Raw genomic sequence first — 21351 nt, forward strand, 5'->3', positions numbered from 1 at the left:
TTAATGATATAATACGACAATCTTATATCGCATAGCACTTCAAATTGGAAACGGTTTTTATCTCTCTTAAAACTTATATATTTTTAAAAATATTGATATGGATGATTAACTGAATGTAAACAATAACAAGTTTCCTAAGATTGGAAGAAATTTGGAAAATTTACGGTGTATCCCTCAGCTTATGTTGTGCTTACGAGGCGATATGTAAACAAGCTTACTGTTCAAGGAAGTTTAATTATTGTGAGTTGTGTTTAAATTAACGTGTAATTTTACCATTTATAAGAATTTTACGTAATTTATAAATTCGAACAGGTGGTGAGCCTAAAACAAAATTAATATCACCGCATAAATAAACTGTAAGGTTTGCAATGATTTCAGTGTTATGTATCACTAATTTGTCTTCATTCGTGTAAAATAGCGCTATTTGTTGTATTTTGGGTAGCATCATAGCAAGCTTATGGAGTCTTCCGAATTCATTTGTTGTTTGTTTTGTTGAAAGTTAAATTGAAAGAACGAGTTATATTGAAAACACTACTAGTCTAATAATATTTGATGGCACCTTTATTCAAGCTTAGACATAAAAATCAGTCGGAAGTAGTAACCCGGAAGTCGACAATCCCCCTTACTGCAAATTTTGACTCCCAGCATTACCTGCGCTTAGCTTTACACGATCCATGAATGTTAAAATTTATATCTTGCATCTCCCCCCCCCTCTGTCTACACTGAAGAAATCTGCAGTGCTACTGTTATTAGTCAAAAATAACAACGCCCATTATAGGTCGTTGCGTTCGCGAATATGGAACTCTGAGCTACATTACATTTAATATTAAAAGTAAGCATTGCAAAAACATTTACATGTACTTAAATATATTTTTAACAACCTGAAATTAAAAAGTGTTATAGAAAAGGAAAACGTCTTAACTCATCCACATACGGCTAATCGAAAAAGAAGGAAACAGGAAGATTCTAAACATGGAGCGGATGTTCTCCCCAGAAGACGTATTCAAATGTTGCTATCACGAGTTGTAAAGCGCCATCTGTAAATTGTTTTTATTTGAACGTATCAGAGAAAGTAATGTTTAAGCGAAATTTATTTTCCTCAGAAATATTCATGAAGTTTGTAAGCATTTTATCATCAATTCAATTAATCAATCAACCAATTTATTGTATTTTCTTTACATCCCACTTTTCCGCTAGTGAACATTCATAAAGTTATCTCCTATATTTTAATTGTTAATTTTTTAGATTATTTTAATTAATTACATAAGTGAAATGGCGACTGCCGTGTTAGCAAGTGCTGGTCTTGTTGCTAAATTTAGAGGATGTTTGATTGGTTCCTTGATTGGAGATTGTCTGGGTGCTCCTTTTGAAGGTGATTTTCCTATTTCAAAGAGCGTGCTAGGAAATTTCTTCACTAATATTTTAAATGGAGGTAAATATTTTTTGTAAGATACTCTATAGTTCTTAATAAGACTTTTTCAGAGTTAAATATAATACTACCACTCAATATTTAAAATTTTTATCATCTAAGATAATCATTATTATCAAAATATATTCATAATTAAATTTTATAATACTCAGTAAATAATTGGGCTTTGCTTCCATACAATAAATTGATTTAAGATAAACATTAAAACCCTAGAATTACATAAGTACATATTACATTTTTTATCAAAAACTCCTATTTTGCTTATTGCTAAGTAATTTCTACTAACCTTTTCAAAAAGATTTGATTTTAAATAAACTTCTTTGGTGTAAACAAATAATATCTTCTTTTTTTTTTTTACCTGTTCGTGTCTTATACAAGTATATATTTAGTTCTGTAGGCACTAATGACATAGCCCTAGTGTTGAAAAAGATGTTGTTTAATGTATTTTTACTGCCATATTTTCAAGTAGTTGACTTTTTAAGCCCTTTAAAGTGCTATGAAGTTAGAGGTCATCCTTTACAATGATGCATTTAAATTATGTTTAGTAATCTGTTAATTTAAGTAACGCTAATTTAGTTATGTGTGACTTAAAAAAATTATGTATCTAGTCAGGGATATTTCCTTATTGGTACCTGTTTATACCGATTTTGATTGCCAAGGCGCAAAAAGGTTTTATGCACTTGCAAGAAAAACTATGTTGTGGTTTGCTTGGGGGTAACTACAAGTTATGCACTTCAAATAGGTCAAATTCTGTGATGCTTCATTTCATTCATCTTGTGTTACTGCCTGGTTGTCGTCAAGATTTAATTTTTTTTTTTTTTTTTTTTAGTACAGGTACCAATAATCGAATCTTCCAATCAAATCTGTAAGATAAATACTTACAGAAAAAAGTAATGAAATTATAACATTAACAAGTTTTATGTAACAAAATAATAAAGCTCTTTATCATACATCTTTTTAGTTTACTGTGAGAAATCTAAACTGTGAGAAATCTAAAATGTCTCATCAGATGTTTAAGTATCTGAAGCAAGCAGTGTAAATTTGTTTGCATCTTCATCACCATTAAGTTATTTAAGAATTTGTTTTGAAGCAAAAGGGAAATAAGTTAACTAATTCTCAAATACTTCCAAAGTCTACAATTTTGAAGCTAATTAGAGGTTAACTTATATTTTAGAATTTTTTTTTTTTCTTTGTACTAAAAAAATTTAAATAAATATTATAAATTTATATTGATTATTAAAAATACTTCGAAAATAAATATGGAAATAGTGTATACTATATTACAACAGTTATAACAAGAAACAAGTGATATTTTTTTGAAGAAAATACAAATTCTCTGTTTTTAATTTAATAATAATAACAAGGAATTTGATATTAAGACCACCTTTATCTTGATTTGCGTGAGATTATTTGAGTCTTGGGTAAAAAGAGAGTAGGAAAGATATTCCGTTATTTAGACTACAAAAATATCTGATGTCTACAATTTTCTTTCATTTCATTTAAACAATTTGCTTTTCACACAGCTTTAGAAAGTACATAAATTCTTAGGCTGCCAAAATATGTTGGAAATCTAGGAATAGCAGCAATATCATAATGCTATGAAGTTTTAATAGTATATTTAAAATATAAATTTATATATCCATGCTGAATAATTATTAGTATATGATGTATTAAATTAGAAACTATATTTAAGAAAACAGAACAAAAATTTCACTTTTTCTTTTATTGTTCTTTTTTTATTTGATAGTTTTTATCTTCTCAAAGAATTTTGAAATAGATTTGTTAAAATATTTTTTTATTATTGTAACTATTTTAAATTTTTATTTTTAATATTGTTATTTTAGCTTTCAAACTATTGAAATGAAAATATTTTATTTTATTGCTACAAATTGCAGGTTTTTTTTTTTTTTTTTTTTAAGTTTTAACATATAAATTCAAATTATAATTTTTTTTTTATTTGCAAACAAGAGAAAAAAATAGTTTATAAGAGTATAATTTTACTATAATAAAGTAACGAAGGAATAAGAGAAATTTGCACCACCAATAATTTAGCTTTTAAAATAAAATTTTACATTGACTTCTTTTAACATATAAAATGAGGGTATAAATAATTATTTGAGTGTTTTGAGAACTTTTTGTTGTTAAAAATTTTTTTTTCAAAGCAACTTCATAACTAAGAGTTTCCATTGAGTCTTTTGGCAACATGTAGGAGTGCATTTTGAGGATAATTATAAAAAAAATTTGTATTTTCTTTTAAACTTTTGCATAGAAAATAGCTTTTTAATATTAAACCTTAAATATTGCTTAGAATATGTTATTTAAGGTATGAATAAAAATATTTATTTCTAAACACAAGTCTGATTTTTTAAGTTTTGGACAGGATTTTTGAAGTAGTAACAGTTTTATCCATGATTAAAACTATCTAAACTTAATCGAAAACTTACATGAATCAAAAATTTACCATTAATGGTTTATTATGATAGTACTGAAATACGAGATTCATTTTGGCTTAGAACTTTTCCATGTAGCTTTATTTTGTATTTTACTTCTATTTTTATTGCTAATTGTTTTTCTCTCACTTTTTATGTTTCTAGAAACAAAGCAAATGTTACCCTATACAGATGATACAGCAATGACGCTATCAGTTGCCAAATCCCTGATAGAAAATAAAAAAATCTGTCCTATTGACTTAGCGAAAAGGTAAACTCTTTTTTATTCGTAAAAAATCGTTTTGGGTCTGAAACTTAAAATGAAGCTCATAATTGAGTTTTTGATGTGGTCAAAATTAGTTTTCTAAGAAGGTTTTCACTTTAAACAAAGACTAGAATTCAAAACGATGAATTTAATTTGAATATAAATATAGAAAAGCTTATTCCACAACAAATTAACAAGGTTGTTGCTTTTAAAAAAAATCAGTCTGTTTTAAATAAAAAAAATTAAGCCATGACTTTATTTTATTTAAAGATTAAGTCATATAAATATATCTATTACAACTCCTCTGTAATTGGTTTAATACTTCTTTTTGAAACGTATAATTAAAAAATAATTTAATATATGTTAACAAAAATAATCTGATTAACATTAGAAATTTAAAAATAATTGCATTATAAAGTAATAAGAATTATATACTTGTAAAATATGCCAAACTTTTGTAAATAAAATAAAAACATTTTTTTAAATCAAGTTATTAATTACCGTAAACCGGGGCGAGTCTACCCATTTTTTCAGTTTGTAAACTTTCAAGTGGTCAAACTTTTGTAAATATTAAAGAAAAAAGGCTTTTAATAGGTGTTTCAGAATCGCTATTTATCCCTCTTTAAAGCTGTGAAATCGATTTTAGAGAATAGTATATACAGTTACGCTGTTACTGTATATTTTTATAGAACTGCTGACAAATCTCTCGTATGGGGCGAGTCTACCCATTCTACTAAAATGAATGTTAACATTGTAAATAATCAAATTTTACTATTAAATTGTTATTTTAGTTACTATATAGGATATTTATGAAGTAAAATTCATAACTTTATTATATATTCCATTTTTTTATTCATAAAATAACACAAATTGAGTATTTGATCGATTATCACATTTTGATCACAGTTTTGTTTTTATAATCATTAACATTATAAAATAAAAAATTTTTCTGATTATTGTTGATAAAAATAAATTAAAATTAATATAAATTTACAATTAAATCATTAATAAATAATAATAATTAAAGATTATTAACAAAATCGAAATTCAAACGTTGGGAATCATGAAAAATCCTTTTCCCATTCTTTTGGGAGGTAATAATAATTTATAAATAATAATTTATTTAACTTGCATTAAATAAAAAAAATTAATTTTGCAATATAAAAATTGAAAAAATAGGTAAAATAAACATATTTTATATTTACATTTATATTTAACCTATAAATTTTCTTATTAATGATAAATTTATCAATGCAGAATTAAAATAATATACTCAAATTCATTTAAAATGACTTAATTTTAATATAAACAAAGTTCTAAATTATATTATTATGCTTTATTAAAACTAAATATGAATGGGTAGACTCCTCCCGCGAATTCTGGATTTTTGTTTACAACAGCAAAACTTACATTCTTTTGGGTTTTTTTTCATATAAAATTAATGTAATCTTAGTCTTAGATAAGTTTATCACTTAACCAAAGTGAAAATAGTAATAATAATAATATACTTACGGAGCACCAACTAAAAGTTTGCTGATTTTCAATACAAATCTCTCAAAAGACGTTTGAACAGGTCGGTTAAAAAGACACCAAATAAATAAAAACGGATCAAACTACTACAGCGCCATCTTCCTTAGAGTCTGAACTAAGTCCTCCGTCAGTAAAAAATTTTTTATTTGCAATTTAAAATAGGGAAAATTAAATAAAACTAAAATGGGTAGACTCGCCCCTGGATGGGTAGACTCGCCCCGGTTTACGGTATTTAATTTTTAGACAATTTTACCCTAAATAATATATTACATTAAATACACTACTTTCGATGATCAACTGTTAATTTGTTTTATAATTTAGAATGATTATAACTATCCCTCTCTTTTAAAACATTAAAACCACTTTTCCAAAGTAAATCAGATATTTTTACTCCTGTACAAAATAAAAATAAATTACCACTCTCTCTGTTTACTATATTATACTGCACATTAAAAGTACTCAAACTGCGAGTGACAATTGGAAAAATATTTTACTTTACAGTAGATGATTTAATTTATTGTTTCTTGTCTTTGTACATTTTAGAAGCCATTTTTATTAGGTTGGTAGAAATTTAAAGAGAAGCAAATCTTTATATCTCACAACAATAATTAAGAATTAAATATTACGGCTAAGAAACATCAAGTGCTGGGGCATACCTATCATTAAAACCATATAAAATGTACTATAATGAAATCATGTTCCATCATTTTTGCTGTGACACAAAAATTATTCTCGTCATTGCTTTCTTATCTCGATCTAGTAAGCTAAGTGAGAAGCATGAACCATAAAATAGCTTATTTATATTAGTGCAATAAAAATTAACAACTGGATTGTGTATTCCACTGATGGTAAAAAATAATCTCTATTTTACCAATGCGTTTCTAATCTTCAAACAATAGTAAGTTGATGATCAATCTAAATAAATCACTTTGAAATTTTCCCATATATTCCAAAACGTTTTATGCATTTGTTTTCCTTAAAAAATAATTTCCTATTTATTGTAGAATTGATATTATAAATACTTTATGAATGACTATTTTGTTTACTAGAATATTTTCTTATTGTCTGTAATCTATCAACTTATTTCTGGATGCAAAAAATAACTTTGTAAGTTTTCGCTATTAGTCTCAGTTATAATAGATTTTATACAATAGTGAATTGTTTACAATTATATTGCTTGTTATTATTTCAAAATTGTTTCTTGTATTCTCTTCCTTTGACTTTTGCAATTAATTAGTTATATAAATTAATTTTAAAATTTGTGACAAAGCTTTTAAACTTATACTTTCTTTCAATAATACAGATTTGTCAATGTATATTTTGATCAACCAACACGAGGATATGGTATGAATGTTTTGCAAGTCTTTGAAACTCTGAAGGAGACTGAATTTCAAGACGTGTTTCTTCCTGCTAAAATGCAGTTCAATGGATCTGGATCTTATGGTAATGGAGCTGCTATGAGAATTGCACCTGTTGCCTTATTTGCTCATGATAAAGAGGACGACTTCATAAAAGTGATGGTTTTTTTTAATTTAATTATATGATGATTTTTATTATACAAGGTGTCCCAGGACTATAGGGGAAAACTTTAAGGGAAGTAAGAGACTTCACATGGATTCAGAATTGCATAGCAACCAATAGTCGGCAACGTCTTGGGAAAGTAGTATGACAGATACAAGAAACAAAGAGACACATGACTGAGATCATCTAAAATATTCATTGGTCAAAGATATTACATGTGCTGTGGTAGATGATGTGTGAAAATGTCACAAAAGATGTTAAAAGTTTTAACCATTGCTTGCGATGCATGCGTTACACTGTTGTCAACCAATAAAAATTAATAAACATCTAGTGGTCCAGTACAGCTCTCTGGGTACGTGATATCATTCTGCTGCTTGTGCCTTTTCCTCTATCAATTCGTGCATATCTGTCAACTCAGTGTTTGTGAAACGTTACATACTCCTCCTTTGGAGATGACTACTCAAATAACTTCTGCAATGCAGGTCTGTTTCCTCCAATGATCTTGTTATGGCTCAGGGGATAGAGCCTTCACCCTTCAATGAGGCGAACCGGGTTCGAATCCCAGTCGATACGAATTCTGCATCCAACTTGCATCGACCACAGTGCTGACGTGAAATATCCTCAGTGGTAGACAGATCGTGGGTTAGAGTCCCCTTGCCGTCAGACTAACCGTGGGAGGTTCACGTGGTCTTTCTCTCCATGTAACGCAAATGCGGGTTAGCTCCATCAAAAAGTCCTGCACAAAGACAAGTTTCGACCAATACTCGATCCAGGAGTTCCTTTATCTTCTGGATTGGGTTCAAAATTACAAGGCTACAGAGTTGAATGGTGGTAGTCGCAAACCCATAAAATTGGGTTGGCTGTTCAACTACAGTTATAGAATGATCTTGTTAACAACAACATCTAGTGATGAACGAAGACCTTTCTGACCATGGATGGCTATGTAAATCTGAATATTTGTGATATCCTCAAAAGTTTGTCCCAATAATCCTTGGACACCCTGTTTATCCCTCTAGCAGATTTTTTTTTGAGTATTTGAAGCAGATCCTAGTAATATTTGAATAGTTATGTGCAATGATATACTTTTAATTATATTTAATTTACTGAAGCATTTTCTGTATGAAATTGTTTGTCTCAAATCTTTGTAACACAGTTTTCTTGCTAATTTTTAAAAAATAAATAATTATTTATTTTAATGTATCAATTATCTATTTTTTATTATTTCTGAAAATGATTTTTTATTTCTAAGTAAAGCTTTTATATTCTTATTCCAGATGTTATCTTTGACTTTGTTCAAAATTAAAAAGTGTCTTTTTTTTTTCCTTGTTAGAATGCAGTGGAACAGTGCTCCTCTGTAACTCACACTCATCCTAATGGTTATAATGGAGCAATATTACAGTGCTTAGCAGTACACTCAGCTCTAAAATTGGATTCTTCTAAGGAACTAGATCCTATTAAATTCATTTCTGAACTTGAAGAAAAGATGAAAAAAATAGAAACACAGGTGAATATTAGGTACGATGGGACTAGATGCAAAGATTTATTGTAGGTGTGAATAGTTAAAGATTAAAGTTCAATTGACTTTCTATGTACATAGTAAATCGTGAAGATCTTAATTTTTCTCAAAGTTGCATTAATAAAATTAGCATACATTTTATTAACAAAATAAAAAAGCAAAATTTTTTATTCTTAACAATATGAGATTATTAGTTTATAAAGTTTTTACTTGACACTTTTTTAATTATGTTATTTTAAAATTTTATTTTAATAAAGTTATGTTATTTTAACATTTTATTTTAACATTTTATTTTTATTTTATTTTAATAAATTTTTTATTAAAAACTGCCTTCTAATAACATACATTATACATTTTAACAACGAACAAGAAATTGTGATTTTGATTGAATAACAAAAATTAATTAATATTTTAATGATTTCAAATTATGTTTTTGAGTAAAATTATATTTGGTTAAGGTTTTTACTTGTGTGTGCAAAGTTGTAATTTCACTCAAATAATTAAAGTGTTATTGATAGTTAAAAATTTCAAAGCTAATTTAACTTTTATTCTTTCCCCCAACGAAATTAGTAAATACTATGTATTCCGAATTTTAGTTACTCTCTTGATTTTTAAGGTGTTGAATCTGAATTAATAAAGAAAATATCTTTATTCAGATAGAGAATAGTTGTCTGTCAAATTACTTGAGAGCAAAAAGCAAAGGAATATAATGTAGTGGGGCTATAAATTCAATGACCATCTCATCTTTAATTTTAGGACTTAGGACCACTCTTTATTAAAGCATATAAACACCACAGAGATTGCCAGGTCCTTAAAAAGTTTAAAAGGTGGTTAAAAAAAGTGAGAAAGCAAGATGTATCTTAATTCGTATTCACCCCCTATGCTTAATATTTCCAAATAATAATAAAGAGCTAGTTACAAAATTTTTGGTTTTGGTAATAATTTTCATTTTGTAATTTTAAGATGAAAGCTAATAAAAAGAAATCATTACTTTTTTTATTACAATATTGAAACCACTTTTTTTAATTTTTTAAGGATCCTACAAAACCTACATATTTCATTCCGATTCTACAGACCAACATGTTATCCTTTTTACCTCCTCAAAAGAATCTTACATCTTACCGAAATCTAAAAAATTTTCATATTTTGCTTTCAATATTTCATTATTTTTTGGTCAAAATGGATTGAGTGCATAGTTTAAAATATGCATAAACATTTTTTGAGTCTTTATTCTTAGTACTTTTATTTTGATGTGAGGTTTGTCCTCTATCCTGGACATACCCTATATTATGTATCATAGTTATCAGCAAACTTGAATTTTTTACTTGAAAAAAAAATCAGTAAATTAAGTGTTTGTCATGTTTTTTTTTTATTAAGCCAGACATAAACAACTAATGGAATAAAATAGAAAATGTGGTTATTTGCTATATAAATTTTATTGCAAAAGTGACATAAATAACATTTTGAATTATTAATTATTTGACTTGTCTATTTATCTATCTTGTGTATTTATCTAAATTAAAGATTAATTTTTTAATTAGAGCAAAACTCCTTACTGTGATAGTTTGAAGAAAATAAGAGAAATTTATCTTAAAAAGCAAGAAGATATGTCATCTGAAGAAGTTGCTAAGTATTTAGGTTTGTTACTATTTTCTTAACTTAGTTGCAACTCTGCTACATCATATTTTAAATGTTTAATTTAAGTAAGCATTTGATTTGATAAGAATTCTGATACTTAAAATTAAAAAAAATATCAAAGACTACAAGGTGACCAAGTTTATACCAAAATGTATTTACAATTGATTATTTTGAGTCTTTACTAAACTTATTATTTTGAGTCTCTACTTATTATTTTGAGTCTTTATTTTTACTAAAAAGTGAATATAAAAATAATTGAATTTTACAGTATTTTGAATTACTCTAGTACAAAAATTAAATATGTTTAACTTTAAAGGTAGATACCATTTCGTGATGCCGTTTAAAAATACATCCAAGTCACATATGCTTTCAGATTATCTTTTTTGATGTTTCAACAAGCAGTTAACAAACATAAACAAGCATATCAGTTAACAAACTTGCTGTGATTTTTACTTTGATTTTTGCATAGGTTGAAGAAACATCTCATATTCTTTAAATATACTATTTAAAAAAAGAAAAGACGTGAACTGCTATTTTCTTTCCGCTTTCTCTTCAAAAATCGAAATTCTTCTTATAAATTAATTGTGTATAGAGTATAAGTATGGTTCTTCTGAACTTATATGCATAATTAATTGGAAAAAGGCTTAGAACAAAAGTTAAATGGGTCAAAAAACATTCCAAATGCTTTGAAATGACCCACTGGTATTGAGGTCTTTTAGTGGACGCTAAAATATTGCCTCTGCAAAAAATAAATAAATGAGATAAAATAAAGGAAACGCATTCTATCTTTATTGAGAATGAATACCAATCATACTCCTTAACCAAAGAAGTAGAAGAGCCATTAAATAATTAAAGTTTTTTTGCTCTTATGTTACCTACCTATTTTATAAATTTGGCTCGCTCTCCATGGGTACTTAAAAAAGAGACTTTTCTAATGTTTTCTGCAGTAATAATAAATTCACACAGAAAAATTCAAACTAAGAAGTAAATTTCAGCATTCAAATCACAAGCATGGGATTCAAAATTGTCCTGTTATTCCAGATTTTCCTGATAAAAATATTTTGTTCCTAATCGTCTTGAGTTTTAACTTTTTGTTCTAACATTGTGTATGTTCAGAACAACTCATTTTGTATTTATAAAAATAGAGATTTTTAAATAATATATTCGAAATATCGATATCGAAGTTTATTTTCAATCCAGCAACTTTTAATCTTAATTAACGATGCTTAAAAATCACAAAATCCAATAATTCAGATTTAGGGACTGTTTGATAATTATATACATGGTACTATCATATAGCCTTAAACACAGGATTCATTGTTTCTAACTTTTTGGAAATTCAGTGGTTTTAAAAAAAATTCAAATAATAATTTTATATAGTCACATTTTTATGGTAATGAATTAATTCAGTGGTCATATGATTATTTATTGTTATAGGCAAATGCAATAACATATATTGTAGGATGGAGTTTAGTAGCTACCCTAATCATTGATTTGCTCTTCTCTTTCTTATTTCAAAAAAGATTATATCATAGAATTTTTAAATGATAAATTGTGGGATCATTCACTAATGTACTTTTGTAAAAATAAAAATGTTATGCAGCATGTTTGTTGTATTTTCGTGTCAAGATTATTGAAACCCAAGCTTTATAATTATTAAATTAAGGAAGTATATAACAAACATTTTTTGTATACATTTTGTATACATTTTTTGTACTATAACTCAATTACAAATTTTAATTAAATATTAGTATGAGGAAATAAACTAATTCATACTGGGTTTTTTTGTTGTTTTTTTAATGCAACAGTACTGTAAAGATTTTCTATACATTGATCTCTAACTATTATGAGTTGTTCCGTGCTCCAATAATAAAGTTATATTGCAAAATATAACAAAGAAATTCTGAAATTAAAAAAGTAATTTATTATTACTCTATATTAAATTCTGCCTTTAAGTAGAGAAAACTATAACTTTTTTTAATTAGTTGTTTGCCTTTTTTAAGAGTATGTAGTCTGTATACTGTTGCAAAAGATGTCCTGAATTTTTCTCTGGTTTACTATGATGATTATATGCAATTATGGTGGAACTGAGGTTGAAACAATCCATCATTTTGAATTAATTAGAATTCATTGTATATCTTATGATAATGCATTTTAACATATGATGTTTTCATCATATATAAATCAATCCACTTAAATTACTGAAGTCATGAAGTTTTAATGATCAATTGTTAAACTTTTGTTTTAAATTTTTCATTAAATAAATATGTTTAAAAAAATAGTCACATTATCTTCTGTTATCATTAGTAATTTTTTATACTTTTTTTTTTTAATTTGGTTATTATATTTTATTTTTTAAGTGACATATTATTTCACCAGTAAATTGAATTGATGTAATTTGAGAGTTTAAAATTAGGTTTCCTTCAAATCGAAATTTGATAACTTTTAAATAAATAAGAAAAAAAACAGAAATGTATAAGAGTTGTAAACAAAATTTATAAATGAAAATTCAGTAATAAACTTATTGATAATAATACTTTTTTTTTCTAAACAGGTAATGATGTTTCAGCCTTGAAATCTGTTCCAACTGCAATTTATTCATTTCTCTGATCTCTGAAACCACTTCCAAATTTTGAGGTGAGCTAAGCTGATTTTAAAATTTATCATAAATTAATATTATATAATGGGTAACTTCACAGTTTTAGAGTTTATCTCATAATTTTTAATTAAATATATGCAAAAAATATGTCTGAAATGTTTTGTAAAAAAATTGTTTCAACAATAACTGTTTACGATTTTGCACACAGAGCCAATGCTACAATTGAAAGTATTATTTTTTAAAGCAATTTTATTTGTTTATTTTTAATAATCAGGTACAAATCCATGATGTTTTCTTCACAAATTCTGAAATCAATACTTTTGAAGAATGTGTTTTAGTGTGTAGTATCCTTTTATGACACACGGCTTTAGAACCCCCAAGTAAATCTGTATTTAAAGTTGTGACATCAGTTTTTTTTTTTTTTTTTCAATAAATTATTAAAATACCCGCAAAATTTGATAAAAATTCCACATTTTTTTTCTTTAAGAAGTGTTTTAGAAGTTAGCCACAGAAATGAAATTAGAGTTAAAAAAATAGTTATCATTTTTTCTCTATCAAAAGTATTGAATAATTCTATCCATCCATTTCAATTAGGTAATTATTATTTAATTAAGAAAAATAGTTTAACTAATGTATTGTCACTTACACAACATGGTAACAGCCGTGTTGGCTTTAACAAAAGTAATTCTCAATTAAACTTTCTGGATAGAAATAAAAAACATTTTAAAAATACTACACAATCTAAAAAAAATATTTCTGCAAAAATAAGGGTGAAAAGGAATTATGACTTATCATAAGAGATTTAATTAATTGTTTAAAAATACAAATATTTTATTGAATCATTTTCTCTTGTAAACGTAAAGGGGGGAAAGGCTATATTTGAGTAAAAATAGTTTAAATTACTCTGCAAGGCAACTTTGCTTTTTTTTTTTAAAAAAAAACTTTCTTTTTTAAAACTACAATTTAAAATCTATAAAACTTGAAAATAGTTATACATATGACAAAAGTTGATGCATAAATTATAAAAATCACCTTATGAAAACTATACATTATTGGAAAACATTTTAGCCTAATTTTATTCCTAACCATGTTGTAAAAGTTAACTTGCAACATTACTGTAACTGTATTAAACACAAAAAGTCTTAATTTTTATATTCTGTTAGATATTAAAAATTAAAAAGCAAAAGAAAAAAACATTTTTCAATATTGTTGTTTACTCTTTGATTTTTGAAACATCTTACTTCATAAACATACTAAAATATTAATTTCTCCTTGTTTTTATTAGTGCTTATTTCAACTGAAAACTAAATGTATGCTTATTAATTTTTTGAATTAATTAACAATTAATAATAGAATTGTTTACAATTTTTTTTTAAATCAAAACACTACCTTTTTTGCTAGAAGCTTCAACCTGGTCCTTAATTGTCTGAGGCCCTGGAACTATTGTCCTTGTCTTCTACCTCCTTTTCCGTATATTATTTAATGAAATAAATTTTAACAATTTTAATTGTTTTGTGTAGCACATAAAAAGATAAATTAAAATATTTTTTTTTAAATCAGTGAAGATTTATATATATATATATATATATATGAAATAACGGTGTATCCACACCGATATTTTTTAGTTAATTAGAAGTCAAAACAGCATGATTAAGGAGTCCAGTTTCGGCATAATCTTTTATTTTACTAAACGATGGTGAAATAGCAGTTTCATCCCTCTCCAGCCGGAGAGGGAGAGTTTCAGTCAGATCTGACTGAAACTTTCCTATAGAGGAATTTTCCATAAAGGAACAAAAAGCTCCTCTACTATAAATCGCGCACATAATTGTTTTCACAATAACACTTTCTTTATCACTCGGTGCCGACTCACTATAATGGAATGTTTATTCCCACTTAATGCACTGATCTTAGACACAAACGTTTTTATGGCTGTGACACAAAAAACTTAATCAATAATAGCATTCTAGTAGCCGGGAATGTACCGGAACTGGTACCGCTATACTGCTGACGCTAACTGGTATAGTACAGGTGGAAAATTGTCCTTCCTTCCGTCACACTGTCTTTCCATAATGGCGATATTTTTTGGTCACCGATGAAGCAATTTTTCTCCCGGGTGGGTGAATGAATGAGTTTTTCGAATCTGCTTACCGTTAACTTTTTTTCCGGTGTTGTTTGTTGATAAGGAAAATTTCTACGTTGCAGCCAGGCTCTTTTAAGCTAGTTTCCTCCACAAGCCAACAATATCCTGAGCGGCTTGAAATAATGGTGTATCCACACCGATATTTTTTAGTTAGTTAGAAGTCAAAACAGCATGATTAAGGAGTCCAGTTTTGGCATAATCTTTTATTTTACTAAACGATGGTGAAATAGCAGTTTCACCCCTCTCCAGACGGAGAGGGAGAAACAGATTTTCAGTCAGATCTGACGGTGTTTAATTTGTAAGCATGAAATACCAAAAAGCCACGCAAAAACATTGCTCCTGCATTTTATAGGATGATTAAAAGTTGTGAAGAGGCCAGTCATTATTGCTTTTTCTGTATTCTTACGCCTCATCAAAATTATTTATTACTCATAGCAAATCGTTTAATCTTTCCTTATATGGAAGTGAAAGATCTTAAAATAACTTCTCTTTTGAAATATAAATCTAATTATTATTCATTGGCATGTTTTTAGCCTTGAAGTCCCAAAATAGAATTTCTACCCTTATCCTTTACCAAAGATATTTTATGAAAACGAATGAAGTTTTAATGCTTTTATTTATACAAAAGTATTTAATTTTTGTATTACATATATATATATATATATATATATATATATATATATATATATATATATATATATATACACTTTTCAATAATTTTAAAGTAAAAAAAAATATCGAATGATCTCTAGAGCTACCATCAAACCAATTTTCAATCTAATGCATAATTTTATTTCTAGAATTCAAATCCATTTGTTCGTGCAATCTACTTTGCAATATCGGTTGGTTATGATACTGATACCATTGCTACAATGGCTGGTGGCATTGCTGGTGCTTATCTTGGTGAAGACATAATTCCTAATAATGTTAAAATTAGATGTGAGAAAATAGATGAAGTTGAAAAATTAGCTGATGACCTACTAAAAGCCTGTCAAATTTAAATTTGCTTTTTCTTTCATACTGAAAGACTAGGTATGCATAGTGCAAAAATTATTAAGATTTTTATACATTTATTTCCTGTATAATTTTTGTTTTGAAATAAAAAAAACTACTTAAGAGTGTATATTGTTATTTAGAAACTCTAATGTAGAAAATATGGAAGTTAAAGTATGAAACTGCTTTTTGTTTGATTTTTTTTTTTTTTTTAATTTATACCAAGGAAATGGGATTTGTATTCTATTGTAAACTTTTAATTCAAATTTAATAGTCTCAAAATCTAGCTTTAAGTTTTATCAAAGAAAAAGCATATTTAGCCTGCAGGGTTGCCACAGGCAACTAAAATGCAACTATTTTTGGCATGAGGCGTCTATGGCAACTTTTTTTGCCTGAAAAGGCTAAAAAAGCAACTATTTTCAGGAAAAGGAGACTATTGGGAGACTTTTCTAAACTCCTAGCGTTTTTTTTTTTTTTTTAAGGCATAAATAAGTTGGAAAATCTGCACCCCACAAGATAGTTTCTGAACAGACTGAGCTTTTTTTTTCCTTAAAAATTTTGAATTGTAAATTTGAGTCTTCTTTTTTTAATTCGTTCAATCTGCACAGACTTCATTTTAAGTCTTATTTTATTTCTCGATTCCCTTTTCAATGATTATTGCTACAAAATTCCACATGATTTTAAAAATAAAAAAAATTTATACAATATTACGATGCATGAATTTCGAATTTAAGTAATCACTTTTCATATATATAAATATTTACGTTTATATAAAAATTATCATATTTCCACCAACTTGATTGAATGGATCATGGTATATGACAAGTCTGTCATTAACAAAATTTTAGTCATATTTTTGAGGAATTTTTGTTCTTATTTAGGCTACTAAAAGCAACTATTTTGTTCATTTTTTTCTGTGGCAACCCTGAGCCTGTTTGAACCTTGCTATTTCTATTGAATTCATTTGAAGTTATGATTAAAACTTTATTAATTCAATATCATTAACCTTTTGATTACAACATCTAGCATGATAGCATCTGCAACTCAGGTCTGTTTGCTATACTAGCCTTACGCAATGTTATGTCTATCTTCCTAAATATAAGATATTAATTTTTTTTTTATTATTCTAGTTTTACCAATTTTGAGCAATTATTCATTATTCTAGATTACGATAAACTTCCAATTTTAAATAAAACTTATACATCTGAAAATAAATCACACTTCTTCACTATTGCAGATTATGTAACAGATCTGGTAATAATTAAAAAATAGGCTTTTAATAAATTTTATATAGTTAAATACATAAACGTGTTTTAAATTATTAATGCTTTTATTCGAATTTTTCTAATTTTTTAAAGAAATTACCTGAAATTTTTTACGGCTCTTATTATAATGGCACAAAATAGTACCTTCTTGTCAGTTTAAAAGGAATTGAAAAGTAATCTTATCAATAGCTACAATCCTATAGGATTATTAAGTGTTTTAACTAAGTTTTTGAACAATAACAACTATTCATTTTTAAAAAGACTAGGTTATATAATAATTAGAAGTTTTAGTTTTCATCAGTAAAATTTCTATTATTATTTATGACTGTAAAACAATAAATATCATGTTTATTCTAGATTATTCTCATTTCCCAATTTCATTTTGTTGAAAAGGCATCAATAAAGAAACTTGAAAAATATATTCAAATCAAATTTTAAATTTTTTTTTTAAATGTAACTTCATTTCTAATAGAGTTGAATATAGAAAGCTTAATGACTTTAGTTTGTAATATGGTTTTGTGAAAAACTACTGTAAATTAAAGTGCTTTAAAGTATTTTGACAAATCTATTTTAATACATTTCTTAATTGATAGTATATAGATATGATAGTATATAGATATGTAGACTGAAGTGTAGAAAATTTTTTGGATAAAGTAACATACTTTTTTTGATCAATTTGAGGAAAAAAAATTAACACACATTCTTTTAAAAACAATTATATGATAAGAATTGAACAAAATTCTATTTGAAAATTTTGTTGCTTTTGGCAAATCTTACTACATATAACTGCAACACTTGCATACATATGTATCCTTTTTAATAAACATAATTTTTATTCATAGAATTATATTAAACATGCTTAACAATTTTAAATACCTATGTTTTTTTAACTTAATTTATTTGGAAACTGCAAGCATATAAGAAGGACAAAATATAAATAATTATATTTTTATATCACAAAATAAAGTTTCCTGGTATTACTTACAGAATTTTCTTATTGCCTGCTGAGGAAACCAACGGAAAAAAAAGTAAAGATGCAAATGAAAGAAAGCGGAAATTCTATAACTAAATATTTTTAACTTACAGAAACAAACTACATTAATGTCTGAAAAAGATAACATTAGTTTTTGTAAACTTTTAAGATAAATGAAGGATTTACTTCTGATTAAATGAAAGTTCATGATTGTAGAATGAGGAATTCCATCTTTTAATCAAATCCATATTTTAAGGCTTCGAATAATTCAGTCAAGTTACAATCCAGCAGTTGAAAGCAATTAATGAATGCTCTACAGTGCTATTGCCAACAGTGGCAAACTAAACCATAATAATTTCAGTAAATGGATGTTACCAACTTTCGCACCCTCTCTCAATTTTCTGTTAGTTGCCAGCAACAATAGAAAATTGACAAATTACAAACAATATATCACAGACAGTAACAAAACTAGCTAATATATATATATCCTAAAGCTATGTGCATTTTAAAACCCTGAGTGAAAAAAAAAGAAGAAGAAAAAAAACAAGTTTAAACTCCTAAATTTAACATATCCTTTAAATTTTTTAAAAAAAATGTGTAAGGTAATTATCAAAGCCTGTCCTTGCTCAACTAATAAAATGGTACCTACTTAATGTCTATAGGTTTTAACTGCTTTTTTTACATATATCACTTTTAGCTGCTTTTTTTTTTTTTACATATATCACTTGAATATGGTGTTTCTCTTTTAACAGGAGTCTTGCTTATAAAAAAAATTTGTGAAATACTTTTACTCAACATTGTTCACTAACTTCTTTTTTATGTCAGAAATAAATTCATGTTATCCTGTTTTGTGAAAATCCATGATAAAAATAAAGAAAGAGATTTAATCAAAAATGCTTTACTAATTAGAATATTGCCTATCTTAAAATTACAAAATAATGTCAAAATCTTTATTAATTAAAAAACATAGAAGTTATAGGTATGTGAGCAGTGCTGTATTAAGAAATTTGGGAGGTATGAAGCCAAGGGCGCCGGCGGAATAATATAAAAGGGGGTGCAACCCTCAAACAAACTACCCCCTCCCCCCCCCCCCCAAAAAAAAATTTACAATATTCTGTTATTACGTTTTGTTTTGTCATTACATATACTTTCATCTGTTAATTTTTTTTCAAGATGCATTTCTTCATTGTTAACAAGATATTTATAAAAAAAAGTACGAATTTCTTATACTTGCAAATTTTGCCACGAGAAACTGTATAGATGGCGCTGGCATAGCTACTGACTTTGTGACACAAATAACTACAAACATAAAACTAAATAACGAATAGAAAGTATAATATTATTTATATTTTATTCAATGAAATTTAAAAATATAGCTTAGATATCTGCCAAGTTTGTGCATGCTCGGTGTGCATAAGAAAAGAATCAACGATGACTCAGAATTCATTGACAAAGTTATAAACAGGTTTGGACAGCAAACAAAACGATTACAATTCATGTTTGATTAAACAATTTTTTAATTATTATGTATCAATAATTACTTAATTATTTGTTTTTGAATTAAAATATTTTTAATAAAAATTTTTTATAACAAAATTGTTTTTTTGTATCTCTTTAGTTGTTTAAAAAAAAGCCAGGGGGTGCAAGTGCACCCCGCCGCCGGCGCCCTTGTACGAAGCATTGAATATATTTTGATGACTTTTCCCATACATATTTTTTGTATAAATATATTTTTAAAATAAACTGTATATAAATACACAAGAGCAATAAAAGTGTATTTATTGATTTTACACAGCTGTTGATTACTTGCAGATTTTTTATTTTCGATGGTAGAAAAGTCAAAGAGAGAATTTAAAAGTTTAAGTGGGATATATATATTTTTTTTTATATTTCCCAAAATTTTTTAATAATTTTGAATTATCACTTTATTATTATAAGGACTTAATGATGCAGTCTGTTTTAGGTGACTAAAAAAATCTGTGTTTGACTTAATTGATTGTAATTACTGTCCCCCTCATTTTTTTATAAAAAATCTGGAGCTGGGAAAAAAAAAAAAAAAAAATTTTACGAAATGCTATTGAACCTGAAATGCACAGGACTGTGGAGTCAGAATCTGAGTTAGATAGATTTCTAGGTAAAAAGGATCAGAATCGTGTAGTCGCTAAAAAAATATTTAATTGTTGAAAAGCGATAGAATTATCGCGTCAAATAATAAATTTCTCGTATCATGATAATTTCGGGATATTGCCAGAACTGCCAGAAAAAAACATAAAATGATTGAAACGCTGCATGGATTTAACACAAATCCATCGTGTCAAAAACTATTTTCTCGTATGAGAGATTGAAATTTCTCATTTCTGAGTAATATCGTTTGAAAATATCAGTATTTAAAAATATCACGCGGATATCGGTAGCAATAATTGCGAAAAAAACAGTGGTATCGTCGTGTCAAAAAGTGTAATAAATGTAAGAGTTGACATTTGTGTGTCGTAGTAAATGTATAGAAAATTTGAAAAAGAGAAAATTCAAAACGATTGAAACACCGCATGGACTTACGATGGTATCGAGCTCTTCAAAAAATAGTTTCAAATGCGCGATTCAAGTTTTGCATGTCGTAATATATATTAAAAATGTTATATATTAAAATAAAATATTATATTCATGTTATATATTAAAAATTAACTCAATTTAATTATTGCCAATTAAAAAAGGGGACAAATATATCATTTCATTGAATTCACAGTCTCAAATATCTCATATATCATTGATTAAACAGTCCTTCTGTTTCAGAATGGAATTTACAACGAACTTGCTACTCTTTAAACTATCAGTTTGAAAAGAAAAAATCAGCCGGGATAGGTTGGTAGGGCGTTGGGCCCAAGCCCAAGAAGTCAATCCCCGCCGGCCGACGTCTATCCGTGTAGTAAATACTGACTGGTGCAAGTTAAATTTGTCGGGTCACAAGTTCCCATAACATATCAATACCTCTGAGGGTACAGAATTGAAGAGTGATCGTTCTCTGGTTCAGGTCAAAATTACGATCTGAAGATATC

General features: G+C 26.9%; 1 protein-coding gene across 3 annotated transcripts; it reads left to right on the forward strand.

Annotated features, from left to right (window-relative positions):
* The first annotated feature begins 1081 nt into the window (after positions 1 to 1081).
* LOC107441962 (ADP-ribosylhydrolase ARH3) lies at positions 1082 to 20088 on the forward strand. Of its 3 annotated transcripts, XR_006225826.3 has the most exons (8): positions 1094 to 1432; positions 4024 to 4129; positions 6957 to 7167; positions 8505 to 8678; positions 10232 to 10328; positions 12883 to 12965; positions 15868 to 16099; positions 19917 to 20088. XR_006225826.3 is itself a non-coding variant. In XM_043048009.3 (7 exons), exons 1-6 carry the CDS (start codon positions 1273 to 1275, stop codon positions 12936 to 12938), a joined length of 804 nt encoding a protein of 267 aa, XP_042903943.2. In that variant the 5' UTR covers positions 1082 to 1272; the 3' UTR covers positions 12939 to 12965; positions 15868 to 16183. The 3 variants fall into 3 exon arrangements, 1 of the variants encoding a protein (XP_042903943.2); XM_043048009.3 differs by lacking the exon at positions 19917 to 20088 and having other exon boundaries at positions 1082 to 1432; positions 15868 to 16183; XR_006225827.3 differs by lacking the exon at positions 19917 to 20088 and having other exon boundaries at positions 8505 to 8689; positions 15868 to 16183.
* The last annotated feature ends 1263 nt before the right edge of the window (positions 20089 to 21351 follow it).

This window comes from Parasteatoda tepidariorum, chromosome 3, assembly GCF_982258835.1.
Source record: "Parasteatoda tepidariorum strain Cologne lab strain chromosome 3, Ptep-v5.0, whole genome shotgun sequence".
NCBI classification, from domain to species: domain Eukaryota; kingdom Metazoa; phylum Arthropoda; class Arachnida; order Araneae; family Theridiidae; genus Parasteatoda; species Parasteatoda tepidariorum.